Source organism: Siniperca chuatsi, linkage group LG4, assembly GCF_020085105.1.
Source record: "Siniperca chuatsi isolate FFG_IHB_CAS linkage group LG4, ASM2008510v1, whole genome shotgun sequence".
In the NCBI taxonomy this organism is placed as follows: domain Eukaryota; kingdom Metazoa; phylum Chordata; class Actinopteri; order Centrarchiformes; family Sinipercidae; genus Siniperca; species Siniperca chuatsi.
The window spans coordinates 12,280,276-12,301,742 of record NC_058045.1 but is presented as its reverse complement, the minus strand read 5'-3'; the positions used below and the strand labels follow the sequence as shown (position 1 = coordinate 12,301,742).

Here is a 21,467-nt window from a genome sequence, read left to right as displayed (position 1 = left end):
AGAGGGAGTTGTGTGGTTAAATATTTCTTCCAGTGTTTATGCTAAGCTAGGATAACCACCTTTGGACTCCAGCTCCATTCTAAACGCACAGGTATGACAGTGGTATTGATGCTTTCATCTAAATCTCATCAAGAAAGCAAACAAGGGTATTTTCCAAAAACTATTCCTTTAAACACAGGACTGGTTAATTTAAAAAACAAATGAGTAATATGATTTTTTTCTTAGGTCTCTCTTAAAAAAATAGACTTCACTCTTATTAAAAATACAAATAAATGCACATAGGAATGCAGACAAAAGACCTCTTTCATGCTCACACACACACATACACACACACACACACAAACACTTACCCGCTGCTTGTCTGGATCCACATATCTGATGCCAAAATAGTCTTTCTCCAGCAAGTTGAGGTGGTGGCAGATGAGGTCAAACAGATACTGTCCCTTTGCATCCCGCTGTTATAGAAGAGAAGAAAAACAAAAATTCAACAAGCATACCCACGACAACAAATCACAAACATATTTGAACATGTGGCCAGGAAAACATTTAACAAAGAAAAGGCACTGTCCTGAGTTCAAACAAAAGAAATAATTCCTGCTAGCAGAATGTGCTTCAGATTTCTTTAAACCCTGCCAGAGTTATCTCAGATTCATCCAATATTAATACACAGCCATCTGAAGTGTCAGAAATAAGCCCCGTCCACAGCTAAAACAAGAGCTCAAAGAGAGGATAGATTAAATATGCTGAGATCTCACTAGGGTTTTGCTAATACTCTGCATTCTGAACCACATGAGGAAGCTTCCCTGAGAGAAACACTTGTGTATACTGCAGCACAGATCTAAGCCTGGGTGTCCTCCACTGTGTCCAACACATATCTGATACCCTCCTTCCCATTCACAACAATGGATCTGTGTAACGCCACTGAACATCCTGGCTCAAACCAGAACATTTGGATCAGACTGGCATAGATTTTGTTGTAGAGATCCAACAGTAGCACATAATACTGTTTGAAACGTCCCACAGCATTCACTGTTTAGAAACTCCTCTCAAAAGATGGCAGGACAGAAACAAATTAAGTGCTGCTACCTCAAAATAGCTTTAATTAAGTAAGTAAAACTCTGCTGTCTGATATTTCAGCATGTTGACTTCTGTGGCATTAAAGGACTGCATGTGATGTGGTCAGAAGGTGGGTGTGATTAATCAGTATCAGGGAGAGAGCAAACATTAAACCTCCAGTGTTGTTACAGTTCACTGTCTCCCTCCATGCCAGGGGAGACATCATGCCCAAGTCCCACATCCCAGACTTGTCCTAATGGGGGATTATTAAGAGTGCTTTAATGGGTCAGTAAGCACACACGCAAACACCCATGAGGAGTCACACATGATCACATGAGTCACATGATGTTTGTGAGCATTTGGAGGCAACTGTCAAAGCAACTCTTTATTTAATTGAAAGGATTTTTTTAATCCAGTATTTCCAGAGTATTTCTCTTCTTTACATCTTTGTACAAGTTTATGTGTAGTTACTGTACGTCCATGCGTCTGTTAAAGCTGCACTAATCCACATTTTTATGAACAATGGGTCAAATGACTATGTGTAATGTGAAAGGTGTCGTTCGCCTCTGCAGTTCCCTTCAGCTGTATGAAGCATTTTAGTGTATTCAAGCTCATCATTTTGATTATCCAGCCCACAACTTTACTGTTTTGGTTCACTCACATCTCTCTCATCAACCTTGTATCCATCCGCACCAGGCAGCTGTTTTCAGCAAAAAAATTATATAAACACACTGTACGCAACCCATCCACATAGCAAAGAGACAAAGTTAGTGACTAGCTGGTGAACACAGTGGAGCATTTAGCAGATATTTCCCTCGGGAGCTGGTGGAAACCAAAACAAAGTTAAAAAGAGAGTATATATTGGACTTATGTTCATCAGGGGGTTAAAAACATGACTGCAAATGAATGCTAATGTTACTCTGTGAATGTGTAAAAGACATCTGCATCAACTCCATAAAGTGATATCACTCCTCATGAATCATAATCATAATGATTCATGAGGAGGTCAGCTAAGGTCAAGGTTTTACAGCCACAGTCGGATGTCTCACTCCTCTCCGTCCACTCTCTCTCTCTCTGCTCGTTTACCCTGTGACGGCAAGTAGAAATGTCACTGGCAGCACTCTCCTCCATGTCATTACTTAGGCAGCAGATAACATGCACTTCATTAGGACAAAGGCCTGTCGATGCTGGGCTTGTCCCTTAACCGCAGTGACTCTGTGACCAAATGACGATAGGAGCTCCACTACTGGAGGTAAGTGACCTTTCTGTAACGAGACTGAGGGGCTTCATGGGTGCTCGCCACTGTCACTTTGAGATTATTACCTCGTTGTAACATTACTAACCAATCTGACGTGCCAGCTAACTTTGAGGGCTTCGATAAATTAAAGAAGCAGGGACCCTTTTGGTGTGCACGGACACTTTAACAATTTTAGAAGGATCACAGACACATGCACGCACACAAATAAAATCTTAAAAAATGCTCTGAAGTAACCAGGTTTCAACTGGCTTTCTACAGTAACCTGATTTCTCAAAACATCATGTGTGTATTTGAGAAACATGATTTTTCCAGCTTGATTTATCCTGGAGAAAGCTCTGTCAAGTAAACACGTAAAATAATCTGCCAATCCTACATAATCTTAATTAAAGATCTTCAGGCACATCTGCGTTGGATGGAGATAGAGAAGTTCTTTACATCTCCTTTTAGATTTATAGATGCTCTGTCTCAAAAGCCATCACTGTCACCTACTGAAGGGGATTTTAATCCATTACTTCAGCACTCACGGTAGGTTTAGAACAAAGTTCATAAAATGTTTGGCCTGTGTCAATATAAACAAGGTTACACATCTATATGGGAAAATCCTGCGATTAAGATAAGAAAACAGTATGTTGGAGGGCATGGCACCTTAAGGGTTTAGCCACAATTGCTAATCAATTGGGGCTAAAAGATCGATATAATTGAACTAATCAAGAGGACTTTTGGAAATACCTCCAATTACAGAGTTGTGTACAGTCAACAGGTTACAATATAGGACAGAATGAAAGTGTATTGCAAAGGTTTTTAAAGCTTCCACATAATGTACAATCATCCTCTGTATTTTATAAAATGGCAGCGACTGCTCTGTATGGTAAAAGTGAAAGTCTGAGGATAATATGGCAAAGGGACCTGGACACTGAACTTGAGCTTGTCCATAACATGGGTTGGCCAGCAAATTTATATATTATAAAATGATTCATAGATATTATTGGCCAAATATCATGATATGGAGCGAACAACGACATAGCAAGTAATGTAACTAATGTTAGCTAGGTTGTGGGTTAGCAAACTGTCGCTACAGTTGCTGCTGCAAAGATAACAGCCAGAGAGGACGAGACGGTTTCCCAGAGCCAGCAAACCAGCTCCAGAGAGCGATACTCACAACTCTCCTGCTACTATAGCTAACATCGCAACAACAACATATCTTGGCAAACTAGAAAGTAAGCTAAATGTCCGTGGCCAAGTCATTTAACGTTACCTGACACACACACATCATGGCAGGAATGGCTGGAATAGTGTTTGTTTCTCATTTACAGAGCCAGGGCCAGAGTTTATATATTCAGAATGACAATGAAATCTAAAAATGTTGATATTTTTAAAGTGTAAAGCCTGCTTCCTCCTGTGGTTTTATCATTGGGCTGAGAATGGGGAGCCAAAGGGAGCGACAAAGTCAACCACAAATTAAAAAATGGTTCTCTATGGAGAGGACACACTGAGTCGGAAAAGACATCTGCTCTTTTGTTGCAAGGAAAGAGCAAGTTTGTTAGTATTCAACAGCACTCCCACCCTCTCCCCCTTTTCTTGCTCCCCAGTGTCCCCTACCTCTGTCTCTGCCCCAAGCCGAGCACAGCTGCATTATTCCCCTGCAGACCTCTCTAATTACAAGATTGAGGTGATTGCGGGAGAGAAAGGATGTCCTGAAATTTCTAATTAACACTAATGAACCTTTTCCTCGTCTTGAATTTCCTTCTCAATATAGCCCTACAGGAGTCTCAAAAGATTTACAAAAAGGTTTTGTTAGTTTGAAAGAATAAAAAAAGTTAAACTGTGAGAGAAGAATTGGATAAATTGTGAGAATGCAAATGTAACAACAAGCCTGCAATGGGGGTGGATTTGTCCACTAGGAAATCACCTGTCATTGCCAAATGTCCCTGTTATGCAGAAAACACAGTGAAATAATAAAACCTCCAACAGCATCACTGAATGATTTCTGTTGAGAAATTATTCAAGAGATGCTGCCTGATGCTGAGTCAACAGAGGTAAAAAGAGCTCTTATTCAAAAAACAAATGCTATGTACATCAACAGATCTAGGCTTCAACAAAGAAATCAAAAGCTCAGTCTTGTTCTGAAAATTCAGAATTCATCAAGAATGCAATGTTTATCCATGTAGTCTATAAAGAGCTGCTCCTTCCTAGTTGCTTGCTCCAACAATTTTTATGGTCTTTGTCAAGAAAGACATTTTTATGCATTTGTCTATGAGAAATCTTTAAGAAAGATGTTTTCACTTATTTCCAGCCCCCAAAATCTTTTTTAGATTCATCTTGTGACCCGTTTCGGGGATCCGATCCCTAGTTTGGGAAACACTTCGCTAACACTAACATGTTCGATATTAAATAAATAAGACATAATAAAACAAACGTAGTCGATTGACAGAAAATTCATCTGTAACTAATTTGATAATAAATTAATAGTTTTGAGTCTTTTTTTTAATAGCCCAAATTCTCTGGTTCCAGCTTCTTCAATGTGAGCATTTGCTGCTTTTCTCCGTATTATATCATTGTGAACTGAATATCTTTGGGTTTTTGACTGTTGGTCGGACAAAACAAGACATTTGAAATCGTCACCTTGGACTCTGGGAAACTGGAATGGATGTTTTTCCACTGTTGTGTGATATTCTATAGAGTAAACAATTAATCAATTAACTGAGAAGATAATGAACAGTTAATTAAAAATGAAAATAATCATTAGTTGCAGCCCTAAAATAATATGAATAAATATAATGTAACCATGGAATTGTGAAATAATTCAATACATTTTTAAAATTCAGCTCATTATCTCATTTGTATGTATGCTTGAAATAGTGTGCGATCAATAAATTAAGTCTAAATATAGTGATAAATGTTTCCCTCACAGGCTGATGGGACACAATATAATTAAAAAAATCTTTCTGACATAACTGAAAACACAGTGGTTCTCTTACTTCCCGAAAGAGCCCCCAGTGTGCAATGGACACTTTCCTTTTCAGATTAATCATTGAAATGGTCTCCATGTCAATGAAGGAGCACAGACCATTAATAAAAGATTGTATCACTTTATAGTGAGAGGAGTGGGAACACGATGCTATTGACTGTGTGGGACTATGTGTGTGTGAGCAGTGTAAGGCTAAAGGTACCTTGAACCCTGAGGTGATTTCTTTGGTTTCATAAACAGACTACTTTCTTTTGTCCCAGGAGGCTGAGTGGATGCACTGGTTGATGTGTCGGAGCGATTCAGTCTCCTGACCGAACTGCATGGAGTTTAAGTCGTGACCCTGCCACATCAGCTGGGACGGGGAGCACACAAAGGCCAACCCACAGCAACTGACAGTTAGAATGAAAGGCATAAACTGAAATGCTTCAATGAATCTGGATCAAGTTAATTCATTACACATTATAACAATAAAAGGAAGGTCATTGTTTTATCAAGTGCACACATCAGTAGTTACTACCTAACAGGTGTTTAAATAGACCACATCATGTCAGTCATGCATTTACAACAATTTTAGTTGTGAATCATGTACATTATTAATACAGTAAGTATTTTGGTGCATGTCATAATTATGCCATTCTATTAATGTGGCCTGTTGCAGTATTAGAGCAAAAATGTCCAACAGTGATTGAACACGTTTTAGAAATCCAGTCTTTGAAAATTATTAAATGATGCCACTTCATAGCATTAGTTTGAAGCTGATGTGGGCAGGGGAAGAATTTGTTTTGTATAAAATCTGCTGAGTTATGAAAAACATTGGAGAGAGTGCTACTCCGATGTCACAGTACTGACACATAAAGCAGGCTTCTGTCCACAAGAAAGGACAGTCTTACAGTTGTAAGACTGCTGTGAATTTCATTTATGGGGTATTAGGCACAACATCCACTAGGGACAGGGGGGATATAATCATAATGTAACCCCCATAATAAAGAGTATAAAGAGTGCTAGACACTGGTCTTGAACATAAACAAAAGCTAACACATTCAAGTGACTTCTTATGATTCTTCTTATAATTATTAAACTAAGCATGATAGCCTTCTTAATCATAATGTGTCGCTTTTAAGTAGCTGAGAATATGATAAAAGAATGTAGAAATGCGGAAAATGGAAGACCCTCAGACCCCTTGCTTTGTGTCCCTCCCAGTTTACAAACCAATGTTACACCCTTGTATGGGCTTAATTCTCAAACAGTCAACACATTACTGCAAATACACTTCAAGATAACTCCAGTGGGTGAAAGCAAAAAAGACTTGTGTTTAATATAAAACTCTAAAAACTTCCTCTCCCATTGAGCCACAACCAGCCAGCAAATATCTCAGTAGTTGAGGAGGACTGGACCAGATAATCACAATATGATTTCTGAGACAAAATAACATAATCAACAACATCAGCCTCACAGGGATCCACTGGTCAGTAGGAGCGAAAGAAATTACAAGCTTTATCTGATATCATATGATACGATTAAAGAAATGGTGAGGCCAAATACTCCATAAAATGCAATAAAACAAAATGGCTTATCTCCCTAAGGTGTGGAACCAATTGTTCAGCATATGGTCGAATATTTGCTGCCACTGTAGAAGCTCAATGGCAGCTCTTAAATAGGGTTATTAACTTATGTACAACCCTGGGCGGTTGAAGGAGACACATAACATGTAATTGATAGTGACAGAATATCTCAAGAGTAATTAAAATGCTTCACATCTAAATCATCAATCATGAAATACGGATGCTAAAGAGAAAAGACAAAATTGACATCACAATGTCAGAGTGACACGTTGAGGAACAATACAGCATAAAGTGCAAAGACAAAGCCATGCATATTTTAAGATTGAACAAATATTGACCCTAAAAGTCACAAGGAAGTGTACACAGAATACGCATCAGTTTCTTTTTTTCCAAGTAGTTAATTCATATAAAAAATGGACTGGTTTAATAGTATACACATACATAATGAGATGCAGTTGTAATGAGTCTTTGTACAAGACAATGCTGTGAACCAGAGAAACAGTTTGCTGTACAATCTCACCAGACGAAAAGTGGGCCATCATAACATGATGGGAATGTGCAAGGATTTGCCCCAGAAATGTAAGGAATCGAGAGAATAAGTACAGCAAAAGACAGCGATATGCATAATTGCTTTTTAAAGCTTCTCAACGGTAGATAGTTTGAAAGGGTGAAATGTGAGTTGGCATTTATGGAATTAAAAGAGGAATTCATGAGAGTAATGTTCTATTCAGTGAAATGCCTAGGCATCTCTTGTTCAAAAATGCACTAAAAAATGATTCATAATTGATTTGTATAACTGTAACCCTACTTTTGGCAGGGCTTTCAATAAATCAATACTCTGCATTATGACCAGTGTTATTGCACAAATAAAAGCAGAGAAGAATCGATTCAGACATCTGCCAAATGAGGCCAACTGATATCCTCTAGTTGTCATGGGTTGTCAATGTGGTAACACTGGGAATACAAGGGGTTGGACCCAAACACAGGCACAGAGGCAGAGCTGGTAAAGTTCAATGATTTATTGGAGAACAAGAGGCTTATGTGGTGGTGAGGCAGGCAGAGATCAAAACACTGCTTTAGGATATAGGATGTTAAGTAATTGTAGGAGAACAAAAGGGTTTCATTTAAAGTCAAAGTGAAAGTGATAGTTAACTGCATGATGAAGTCATGTAAGGAAAAACTGCAAACAACAGGATGTGTTAGATTAGTCAAGGTAGTATTTCTCCTAGCTGCCTATAATACACATTTGAAAATACTGTATCTGTCCCACTGCTCTATGTCTACTGTTACAAATCATGATTACAGCAGTATTTAAGGAATTACTTGTGTTACATTAGCAAATTCAAATAAATGTGTTTTTTTAAACTGTTTGCAACCAAAGAAACATCTTACATTTGAACTGAAGAATCTATCTTAAACAGGCATAATTTAAAGGTTTTTGAAGCTAACCAGTTACAAATATTTCCAAACAAGACTAAGAAGCCTACAGCCACGCCAGCGGCTCTGTGTGGCTGTATTTAGGCCTGCCAGCATGCTAACATGGTCAAAATGACAATGCTAACATGCTGATGCTAAGGAGGCATAATATTATTAATATATGTTCGCAATCGTTTTTGGTGATTAGCACTAAACACAAAGTACAGGCTGGTGGGAATGTGATTAGCTTTGCAGGTATTACAGGAAAAGTCAAGGGATCACCAAAGTTATTACAATTCATCCTGAGGGGGACATGAATATTTGTGCCAAATATGGCAATCCATCCAACATTTGTTGAGATATTTAAGTCTAGCCCAAAGTGATGGATTCACTGACAGACAGACATTGCCATCCACACAGCCATGCAGCTAGCATTGCTAAAAAGGCATAAAGAGAAGTGTTTAATAGCTAATCACTCCCAAATGTTTTCAAAAGAAATGTTGCTTTTGTACAAACAGATGCTGTATTAGGAAGACGTCTTTGCCACACTGTAGCTGAATATGGTTTTCAGTCTTCAGTGGAGAACTTAATCCTGTAAAGTTCACACAGATTTGGAGGAGAGGAGTGACTACTTTTGCCTGTACATACACAGTGCCATCACTCTTAAGTAAATAGCATTCATAACAGCATTCACTGTCATTCATAAATAACCAATGCAAAACACTCTGTACATACATGACTACTGACATAGAAACAGGATGTACCCTCAGCACCTGGCTCTAGATGTGCCTAAATGATTCTGCGCCTTCCTGCAGGCACGAGGAAATTAATATGTTTCTCAATCAGGATTTGAGTCATTAGTCCGTCAGCCCACCAGTGATGGATTTCACTGCCAGCCTGGCTCTAATAGCTTTTCTGTCACATCTCTGAGCTGCACAAACAGCTGAGCATTGTGGGTACAACTATTTTTAAAATATACCCCAATGTGCAGAGCTAGGTTTTAAATAATCAAAGCAAGGATAACACAAAAAAATCACCCAGGCATTGGAGTGGTCTTTTCTTGGACAGCTAAATACTTAATTAAATGTTTTACTATCCACATCTCTGCTTACTATATATATTTTTAGTGAACTTCGAGTTGTCCCCCCTCTCTACAACAGTTAGGTTTTTGTACTAAAAAGTGTGACAAATACCCTCAAAACAGAATGAGCAGCACAATTGGTGTCATGCTTGGGATTTAGCATATAAACAATGCTTCATTTTTTGGCATTTGCACAGCTCTGGCGGTGATGTGCCAGTACGGTCTCCCCCAGTGTAGTGAAAGGCTGTCGGGCAATGACTCAGTGTCGCTAATTCAGACTATATCAGCCCCTCAGACCTGACATTTACTCTCATGCACTGTTAACCTCTACATTAAATGAGAACTGGGCAGTCTTACAGCATGCAGTATTATCATAACTAAATCTAGGTTTAGCCCACAGGCATGACGCGTTGTACCAGACATGCACATTTGAGTTGCTGGCAAAGACTCATTCACACATTGACTAATGTCTGTTTATTAGTGTAATAGCTATAAGCACTGCACTATTGGATTTCTTGGCAGGAGCAGCTATTAATGACTCTGAGCCTTTAGTGTTTTGTTTTTTTATCCATTTCATAAATACCATTTAAGAACATTAGACCTTAACAGAAACTATTTCCAAGCAGGTTCATTGTGAGAAGTTACTGTTAAAGCTGCACCACATGGTCTACTAATTGGTCTTTAACTTCCACAGTGTGTCTCAGCCCTGGGCTTTTTTAAAACAATGAGGCGACCAGTTCACTGCGCTACAGCCTCATCCTCTTTGCCAAAGCTAACCCCCTTTCAGGCAAAAGCAGCTGGAGCTTACCAGGAAGTCTTCATCACTGGCTCTTTCTCTTCAGCCTGCCGTCTCTATAACATGCATGGACACCCATCGGGCCTAATTGTTCCACTACCACGATACCTTCTGTTTGGCATGATTGTCAGTGATACTGTGCTGATAATGCCAAACCCCTTTCTGTGAGGGGAATTCTGATTGCCTTCCTGTGTCAGAGCATTTCATCTGCACATTTACTGACTTTACTTTCAAATGAGACTTTCAATGTTCCTCCTGTTTATCGCACTTAACAGTGTCCTTGCAAAACTGTCCTTTTTGCTACTACTTAAAGAATCTGTTGACACAAACAAAACATCTGGTTAAAGCATTGTGTGTCTCTATACTGCTGCCGTCAGATATTTAATAAAAAGCAAGACTGCGCGAGATAGAGGGCAGAAAGGAAAAGGCTTTCTGGGAAGAAGAGAATTAACTCAGACACAGTGATCTTTTTACTGTCAAACTGTAATTTCCCTTCTGAATTCTTGGACTTTTTCTATCGTTTTTGAAGAGGGATATTTCCCAGCCGCAGCCTCTCCTATTTTTGTCAAGTGGGCTAATTGAATGTGAAATCACAGGAGAAAACATCAGTTGGGAATGACCCTTTTGCCATCTTACCTGTACATTTGACAAAATTCAATAGACTCGCAGTTACATGGGAAAAATAGTTAATCTTGAATATTAGATCAGGATAGACAAATGCTATTGTTCCCAGCAGTTTGCAAACTTTTCCTAAAAATACAGAACAATGACTCTGATTTGTGTGCTGTGTTTGGATACCTGTGAAGAATAGTTTTGCACTTCAGAATCAGTTGGGTTGCAGTGAAGAAGAAGCCCCAGGGCTCCATCTATGGAGATTTCTGTTCCTGAGATTTTCTCCTCCTCTGTCACATTAAGTTAGTCTAATGTGAGGCTACCTTTTCCAAAACAGTCAACTCGTCTGAGAGCCTAGAACCAGTGTTGACCAGAGAGGTGATGACAGGCAAATCACCTAGTCTAGGGTGTCTAATAAATAGCTTCAGCAGAGCATAAGATGGGACCTGTTTATGTCTTGTTTCATTGCAGGTATGGGAATGTGAAAAAGGGAGAAATTATGAGGCAGAAATTCCAGAAGAGATCCTTTGTAATGGAGCACTTTCTTGTCTGGCTGAGCTTTAGTGTCATTGTTTGTATTGTTTGCTCAGTAGGGAACCATTTAAACCAAAGCTTGACTGACACCCGCAGACATAGGCTCTGCTTTCTTGTTGCCCTCAGTGTCTGGTATATCTGCAGATCACGGAAACAATGAAAACAGTCTCTGTGGTGAGAGCATCTTTCCATTTTGCATAATTAAGAGCTTTTGAATACCTCGACTAATTTATCACCTCAGTAAATGGACATGCATAGATTGTGGAGAGGACTTTAAATCTTTTTATATCTCAGCAAATGCATGAGTCTCTAATGTAAAAGCTTCTGGAGACAGGTTCTCCAACTTTCCTACTTTCCATGCAGCAAAAAACATGCAGAAGCAGCACACCGATAGCACTGTGCAGCCTATTGACAGATGCCTTTAGAAACCTAAAAATTATATTGTGACAGTAATCCCTGATTCCTTAAACCCAAGGCGCACACAGGCTCTATTACTTGACATGGCAATGTAAGTAAACTGCACATTTGCCAGCATGACACGGTGATGAGACTGTTGCTGTAAAGTCAAAGGCAGCACATTAAAGTGAGCAAGAAGAGGCAAAGGCAGCAGAATCCTTTTGAAAGAATTCAAGCTTTTCTGTAGTGAGTAGGCGGAAGCTTGATTTTTCTGGCTCTGCTGATGAAGTCACTTCCAGATGCAATACTGTTTGCTCAACAGACACACCTGTTTTTCAGTGTGACTTTGCAGTGTGGACCCACTGAGGAAGTCATTGTCAGTCAACCAAAAATAACTTGTCAGATATTAAAGATGAAATCCTGTTTTTAGTTAAAAAATCTTAGTATTCAGTATCATAAAACAAAAAAATTTAATTTACTGTTGTTCTGTTAAATGTTGAGATGTTTTCTATATTCTGGTTACATCTTTCCTACTTTATAGCACAAACAGAGTACATAATAGGGGTGGGCGATATGCATAAAATCCTCTATCATGATATATGTCCTTTTATATCTCGATATTGATAGATATCATGACATAGTTAATAGATTAATTAACTGGACAAGACTGACTAATCAAAGTACACCACAACACATCACATCATCACATTGATGCAAAAATCATATAAAACCATGAAGCAGTCCTGCTCATTGATTTGTGTTTCTAATACACCCAGAGATGTTAAAGGGATAGCTACCATGGTATAAACGGTTTGGCAAAATCTGTGATGGAAGACAAATTTAGATTCTCTTTCCGTATAAATCACCATATCGCCACCCCTAGTACTGTACATAACATATTTAAGTCAAAGTTATCTGGTTGGACAAAGCCATTTTAATCAGTCTGATAGCTGGACACAATCAATACGAGCACAGAGGATGAGAACATTACACAAGATGTTCTGCTGTATTTTTTATATATATATATATATATATATATATATATATATATATATATATATATATATATATATCTCATATAGATAGATATATATATATATATATTGTTCTTTACATTGTCAAACAATGCAGATATGAAGTAGTGCTTCTTTGTAAGCTGCATTCAATTGCCCCTTCACTGTAGTGATAACTGAATTTCACTCAGTGTGCCTTTAGTACTTATGATGACCGTCCACATATTTTGTAGCTGCGTCTGACTCCAGCATGCCAGAGGCAATCAGTGCACTGTAAATCAGAGCCTGTTTAGCCCTCTGATGTAAACCACTGCTGCTACAACATGTAACAACAGCTACTACAGTTGGTTGTCTACTGGCCAGATTTACTGTAATGGGCACGTATCAGAATATCTGGGTCTGTATATGGTGTAAGAGCAGTACTTGTGTGACTGGCAGACAAGCTGGCTGATTGACTGGTGGAAAGATGTTAAGCTCCATTTCTTAGAACTGGCACCCTTTGGCTGTTTTAAACATCTCATTCTGAGCAGAGGAGCCCTCTGTGGTGCCACTTCACCCTTTCCATTGTCTTCAGAGCCCCAGGAAAGATCACTTTCCAGTGGCGAATCCAGCCATAAAAATGCACAAAGCTGTTTGGCCCTGGAGACTAGCTGCCTGTGCACACAGGCGTGAAAAGCCCACCACTGCCCCTGCGTGTCAACGCTCTAATGGAGGCCCAAGGGAGATGCAATCTTCCCAATAAATGATTCAGAGAAACAGGATTTTCATAGAATGCAGTTCCACATAATTATGACAATGGTAAATCTGGCTAAGAGTGGGTCATCAAACATCCTGCTCCTGCCCCTGAATGGTTGGAGAGAAGATTGACAATTCAATTCAGCATTGAGGAACAGTTCAGCACAGAGAGATTATAGAGAGTAGATAATCTTATTTTAGGAGTCAGAGGCTGATTAAGCTTGCTGTAAGAGTTTAATATTCACTGTAACTGTCTACACTTAAATCTGCATAACTGTGACAACAATAAAACCAGATATTATGTTCACTGTAGCTACTAGGTAATTACAATTAATTGGCATCAGTTCTGATAATCACGTAATCAGTGAAGTACATTTTTAAAGCAAAAAAACTTTTAAAAAGGTCACTGGTTCTAGCTTCTCAAATGTGAATATGTGCTGGTTTTCTTCTCTTCTGTGATACTAAATATAATTTTGGAGGGGTTTTGACTATTGGTCAGAGATAACAATCAATTGTATTATGTCACCTTGGGCTCTGGGAAATTGTTATTATTCATTTTTCACAGTTTGATATTTATAGACCAAAACTATTGAGAAAATAATCTGCAAATTCATCAATAATGAAAATAATCGTTAGTTTCAGCCCTAATGTTCACTGCAAAGAATTACTTAGCTGAGGAAAGATTCAAGTCTCTGCAAATTGATTTCAAATCTTTAAAACACTGTGGCTTGCTTCAAACAATGGTCAGCAGTCATATAAAGTCTGCATGATTTGTAGTACAAGGGCTAAAACATGCCAGCACTCCCTAAAGTCTATTACTATCAGGGGCTGCCTTAACGGGAGATACTACAGGCAAAAAACATAGTTTTTTCATGCACTGGTCAATTTTGAGATTTTAGGCTACTTTGCTTCCATAACATGTCTTCATTCAGACTAGTTTAAAGAAATAGACATTTAGGTGTTATTTTACTATACTTTGTCTATTTGCATCTGTAGATTTCTCCTAAATTCACCAAAAGTTAACATTAGATAATGCATATGCATATTTACACATACAATTTCAGAAAACTTGAAGTAAAAAATATTGTCTTAATGTAAGTAATCAATTGGGATAGTTTCATGGTGATATATATTAGTTAAATATAGACATATCCACTTCAGTAGCACTTACATACACCAAACTTTCCAGTTTTATTCCTATCTATATTCCGAAGGTTTTCACAGAGGGGTTTGTTCATATATCATTCATAGCCTGATTTATATAACATTTTATTCCTAAAAACATGGCTTTTTTTTTTTTATGGCTGTTGACAGTATTTTCTCATTTATAGAGTGATAAAAAGAGATATCCAAAATTCCCTCAGTAAAAACCTTTGACTCTAATATGTCAACAAAATGACACAAGAATTGTGAACCTGGCTTTATCCAATGTTCAGATTTCTGTTCTGGAAATGTATGCAAATTAGCACATTTTTAATTAGATAATGCCTCATTTTCATATTATACATTAAATTTCAGAAAACTTAAAATAATTGTCTTAATCAACTGGGGAAGTTTCATGGTAATATTAGTTACAATTTTTACCCTATTCACCCGTAGTGTCTCCCCTTAAGGTGGAATAACCTAAAAAGTCAGAAGCTCTCATTAAAGCCAAGTAATGCCAGGCTCCACTGTAATGGGTGAGATTAGGAAACCTTATTGGTCACACACAATTGGATGGCCTACTGGGAAACAAAGGGCCATTTCAGTGCCGCTGAGCTCTCCAGTGCCCTATAAAACTGAGCTGTCTTTGAAAACTCCCAGAGGACACTGTAGCAAGGCCTTGTACTGTAGGCGACAAAGCCATTAGGCCTCATCAAACCCACTGTCATGACCATTTTACAATTCTAACCCAACATATTTTTAGGATTGCAACAAGAACAGATATAAAAGCACACCACAAGTTTTTAATTTATTATTGCTTTAATTTAAAGAGATTTAACTTTAAGAGTAATGTTCTGAAAATCTGTAAACCCCGTTTTGTTTGATCTAATCTGATGTGATGTAATCTCTCTCAACTTTTCATGGCAGGCACTGCACACTCCAAACTGTCCAGAGGAGGTTGCTGAGATGAACTGAGGGCACAGCAGCTCTCTCCTTACTTTTCACCATCTTATAGACACAATGGCAAGCAGAATCATTGCTTTGAGATTGTGTTATTTTCATTGATTATTTAGTGTGACAGCCGTGAAGAATTTAACTATGAAGGCGAGGGCGGCTGCTGTTTGTGGCCCACTGTGCTGTACTTGGCAACCAAACAGCGAGGCAGGACAAGCTCAAAAGTGCTGTTGAGTTGTCGGCTGGGGAGTTGGAGTGACAGCTTATTTGAGAGATTTACTGTGGTGTCATTTATGAGGCTTCAAGGAGGAGTCTCACGATTGCCTGATCCTTGACACTGTTAGAGCTAAATTGGACACACTGGAAATATTTTTGTTTGATCAATGTTTTAATGAGGATAAAAGTAAACAAAGTGGCCATCCGTTGCACAAAATGTGAGAATTAACTTGATCCCATGACAAGTTTTTGCCATCTCTTCTCGAAAAGGATATACTACAGGCCCATATCAAACCTCACTTTATCTGCAGTGCTATTTATTCATCTAGAATTATTGTGAGTTGCAGAGTTTTGGAGATGTCAGCCGTAGAGATGTCTGCCTTTTTTTAATATAATGAATATATGCACTTATTATACTCACTTAATATACAGTGGTGTGCAAAAGTGTTTGCCCCCTTCCTGATTTCTTATTTTATTGCATGTTTGTCACACTCCAGATCATTAAACAAATTTAAATATTAGTCAAAGATAACACAAGTAAACACAAACGCAAAGGGCATCAGGTCAAAGTCCTGACCTGAATCCTATTGAGATGCTGTGGCATGACCTTAAAAAGGCAGTTCATGCTCGAAAACCCTCCAATGTGGCTGAATTACAACAATTCTGCAAAGATGAGTGGGCCAAAATTCCTCCACAGCGCTGTAAAAGACTCATTGCAAGTTATCGCAAACGCTTGATTGCAGTTGTTGCTGCAAAGGATGGCCCAACCAGTTATTAGGTATAGGGGGCAATCACTTTTTCACACAGGGCCATGTAGGTTTGGATTTTGTTTTCCCTTAATAATAACAACCTTCATTTAAAAACTGCATTTTGTGTTTACTTGTGTTATCTTTGACTAATATTTAAATTTGTTTGATGATCTGAAACATTTAAGTGTGACAAACATGCAAAAAAATAAGAAATCAGGAAGGGGGCAAACACTTTTGCACACCACTGTAGGCACTCGGCTTGTGGTGCTCAAAGCGCCACAAAAATACATTTGAAAAACTCAACAGCAATGTCTCTTTCCAGAAATCATGACCCGGTTACTCAAGATAATCCACAGATTTGTTGTGAGCAGTTTCATGTAGGAGCTATTTTCTTTCTACCGATATTTCCTACATGAAACTGCTCACCACAAGGTCAGCTGTGACAGATACGGTTAATGTGTGTGTAAGTCACCTGCATGGAGTGCTTGACAGGAGTTTTCAATCAGCTGACATGGCTTCAGCTTGTTCACTTTAAACTAGAGAGGCTTCTGAATCTGAGCACAAACCCTGTGAGAGTGGACGCCTCTGCAGCTAACCTTGTCTGAGGTTAACCACAGGGAAAATGAAGAGGAGCATAACTTAATTGGTTTGCATGCTTAATTAAAAGCTGGTATTTTGAGAGCAATCTGATTGTACAGCTAATATAAAGTAAGCCTCTTAGGATGAATCTCCAGAAGTAGAGCAAAAAATAGAAGTTTCAAAGGCAGCTGTGAGAACTCTTTTAGCCGACTTTCAGTTTCAGTCCTATGCAGCTTAGCTTGTTCTCCTCAGGGGAGACATGGTGCTGATTGTCTTATGGCTCCACAGCAACTGAAGGTTAAAAACCTCCCATGCAATCATAGGGGATCCAGTATCATCATGTGGTAATACAAAGCAGAGACTGAATATGTTCCAGCAGTTTTTCAGCAGAGAATGACAAATTGCTGAGCAGGTAATAGGAGGATATGTTAACAAAAATGACACACTGAAGCACAGGTGGTTAACTGTGTCCTTTAGCTTTTAGTAGACACAGTCATTTCAAACACATTATGTCAAACCATCACTGACAATCTGAGTGTATTCCCGTAACCAGTTCCCTCAACCTCCTAAAACTTAACACAAACCCGGAGGGACAAACATGGCCTTTTCTCTCCCTGTTATTCATGCTGTGTGAAAATATCGTCCCTCATAAGCTGATAAGACAGCAGTCGACAGTGAAAGAGACAGGAGGGGAGCTGAGCAGAAAACATACAACATACAGTGTACTATTGCAGCACCGGCTTCTTATTCTTGCCGCTTATAGGCACACTATTGCATGTTCATAGCAGAGGGTTTAGCATAACTCTGTTGCACATCGGCCTAAGCATTAGGTGTTAAAAATATTTGAACTTTTCTCAAAACAGAGCTGTGCTTCAAACCACAGTCTCATGGCAACAGTGGTATCTGTGAGTAGCACTTCTTATAAGCCTCTCTTACTCAGGGCCTTATTCTTCAATGCATGCCCTTTGAATGAAGGTAGGCGACTTCTTGCAGAACATACACAATGTAAAGATAGCACTCAGTCTTCTTAAGTAACAGAGTCTCAAATACATCTTCAGCTGTCTCCCACACAGCTTACATAAGGTATTGATTTGAGTGTGCCAGACTTCAAATGGAAAAACAAGTGAGTAAGACGCAACTCTAAATAGCTTAGCGAATAAAATATTTAAATCTTATCAAAGAAGATCTGTTTGACTCAAAATTATTGCTTTCAAACTCACTGTAAAGTGACAGCAAACTGACGTTTCAAGATTGCGAAGAGTGAGCTCAGAAATAATCTTTTGCCTGAAGCAAAACACTGAGGTGCCAACCTCACCCAAAAACTTAACAGTTGAGCAAAGAACTGTTCATTCGATCAAGATGCGAGTGGGTCAACAGAAAAGACAAAAAACAACGTAACTGATATTTAGGAAGACCATTTGAATTGATGTTCAGAATATCAATCATGTAAGCTTAACATTTTTATGTATAGTGGTTTAACAAGAGATGTGGTATTATTTGGCATAAATCATTTGTACAGTTGAATGAGTTGAAAATGGAAGATGAAATGGCATCGTTACACCGAATAATGTGACACTGAAAGATCATAACAGTGCAAATGCCATGGGTGAGAGAGAAACATCTCAAATGTGGAAGATACTATAAGGGCAAATACAGAAACATGTTTGCCTGCTGCTTGTGAGTTGATCATTGTTTTGGCACTTACAGTACACACTAAGGTTGTCAAAAGTATCGCTACTTCGACCACAACCACATGTTTAAAATGGCACGATCTTATTAATTATACATTCGATAGTATAGAAAGTACCGAAGCTATAAAAAAAGATCTACAATGAGATTTTTTTAACCCAAGACTGCACAGATTTTCTGTACCAGCACTGTTTGCAAGTTGTTTTTAAAAAGTGAACATCTACCAGCCACTGACAGATAAATGTTCAAATTCATCAGCCACTCAATAGTAAATCATTATTTTGTGTCTGAAATCAACCAGCCTTTTTCATATTTTACCAGCATATGGCTGGTGGCTAGTGCTAATTTCCCACTCTGGTTGTTAGTAAAAAAAAGAAAAAATGATCCTATTCTGTGTGCCTAGGACTTTTTTTGTTTTTGCAGTGGTATCGAACGAGGTATTGAGTATCGTTTTTTTTATACTAGTGTTGAATCAAAAAGTTTAGACTAGTACAAGCTTAATTGTATAGTTGTATTTAAAGTAAAATTTTACATTTAATTTAACACACTTATGTTCTTATTTTCTTATAAAATTCTTATTGAAAATATTCATATTTTGTACATTTCTGATAAATGCTAAAGATATGCACATAAAAATCTTAATGTGCCACAAACATTGGTCAGGTTGTATATTTCACCTGAAAATACCTATTATCCTTCAGAGAACATTGTATACACAGGAAGTTAGACCATAAATAAAACAATGCATACAAGACAAAGCACTAACAACATTACGGCTTATGGAAGTCTCATTCTTCTCTGAGTAAGAAAATCTTCAACTTCTAATTAAGATAGCTGCATCTTCACATTTGAAAGTGTCTTTACAAGAGCCTTCTACTTCACTGGGTAAAATGAGATTCTTGCCCACAGTACTGTAATACCACACTGGAAAAAGTAGACTCAGTGTGACTGAGTCAGTGTGACCAAAAATGGAGAGCTCCTTTATATTCCCCTTTTGAATACCCAACTCCAACTAAGATTGTAGTGCTGTTAAGAAAGAGTTCTCACCGACAGTTGTTACAGCTTGCAGTCATTGAACAGGACAGATAACCAAATTAATAGAATTAACAGAACTGGGATTTTTATCTCAAAAAAAGTTTCCCAAATTGCCAGATGATAAAGAGTTGAAGATAGTGTAATGTCAGCACAAAAACTCTTTTCATGCAAAATGCAAAATATTCATTGTTAATTTATTGCTCGATCAGTCTTTCTTTAAAATGCCTTTAAAATGCTGTGATGGATGTATTAATACTCAGGTCAGGTTTTCTGTTATCTGGTCTAAAAGCTATGACTCTTTGCTGATGAACAGGAAAAGACAGGGTACTGCTGAAAACCAACAAGTCAATATCCTGACAAATACATCTTACTCAGCTATTGATTAGTTTTCAGAATAGATGAGTAGCAAATTACCTAATGATAAAGAGAGAGTGTGAGAGTTTAACACTAAATAACCTGTCTATGAAGAAGAGTTAAACATCTACAGTGACTATGGTTCTAAACTAGTGATATTTCCCAATCGGACATTAGTGAAATATTATTATTCCACTTTTTCTCCTTTGCTTTTAATTTGCTAAATTTCCCCTTTGTCTTCCTAATAAAAACTGACAGTTCACGGGGCTGCGATTTACTTCATTCTATTGCAAACAAAAGCTTCTCTGATAACCTTAAAAACATCTTGGGGGCTCAAAGGCTTTTTTATTTTGTAGGTCGAGGCTTCTTGAACACCTTAACTACTGCAGAAATTGACTGAATGAGGCCAGTGAATTGATGCTGCAGGTAGAAAGAAATGGGAGTATGCTGAATGATAGAGTGGAGATGTGACATCACCCCAGAGGGCTGATGGGAGTACAGGTGCATGCTGGTGAGGACTGGCCAGTCTGGACATCGTCAGTGAAGCAAATAGCATTCTGGCCCTGGAGCATCCTAAACTATCAAAAGGAAGGTGAGTTCAGGAAAGTCACTCAATGTCAGCGAAGTACCTTCAGCTACTGTTCCACTTTCTCACTAACAGAATCCACATCATCAAAGGCTAAGGCTGCAGGATATGAACAACATATGTGGTGTGTGATAAATGTGATGGACACTGCAAGGCCAGTATACAATGCTATAAATAGGTTGATGAAGTAACCAACTTCTGTTTTCTAAAGGACACTCATCCAATGATGGTGGTCAGTAAATTGCACTTTCATTTTACTGTTCTCATACAGACAGGCCTTTAACTTTTTCCAAATAAAAAAGCTGTAACTCCCTTTTCTCAGTTTTTTTTTCTGGTCAGAGAATCTGTTAATTCTGGCACCTGATTTTGATTTAGTTTTTAGTTGGTTTTTCTGTGCACTGGGGGATTATTAGCAACAATTACGGATGTGTTCACTCTCTGTTTTACCTCTGAATAAAGTGGTAGCTCATCTGGCTAAACTGTTGGCTTGTTTACAACCTGTGTAATTGTCTGACCGCTTGTGTTTCTTTCCGCGTTGGACCTATTTTTTGCGATGTCGCCGCAAACCGATGACATGAGTTACAAAAAGTAAACCTGTTGTAATAAACTGTAGTTTGCCCTCAATCATTAGCTTGTGGTTTGTTTTAAAGGCTATAGACCGTGGACCTCTGCCTCTCAAATCAAAACCCACACAGAATACGCTGATGCATTGCCACAGACACTTGAGGGGATTTC

The 21,467-nt window shown here is 38.3% G+C and overlaps 1 protein-coding gene across 3 annotated transcripts in view; it reads right to left on the bottom strand.

Annotated features, from left to right (window-relative positions):
• Positions 1-21,467, bottom strand: part of LOC122874364 (FERM domain-containing protein 5) — a 61,876-nt gene that overhangs the window by 19,175 nt on the left and 21,234 nt on the right. For 2 of the 3 annotated variants that reach the window (XM_044192093.1, XM_044192094.1), the window contains exon 2: positions 351-455. In XM_044192093.1, coding sequence (XP_044048028.1) covers positions 351-455 — 105 coding nt within the window. Of the gene's footprint in view, positions 1-350; positions 456-21,467 lie in introns of those variants that run through there. The other variant, XM_044192096.1, reaches the window with a different exon arrangement.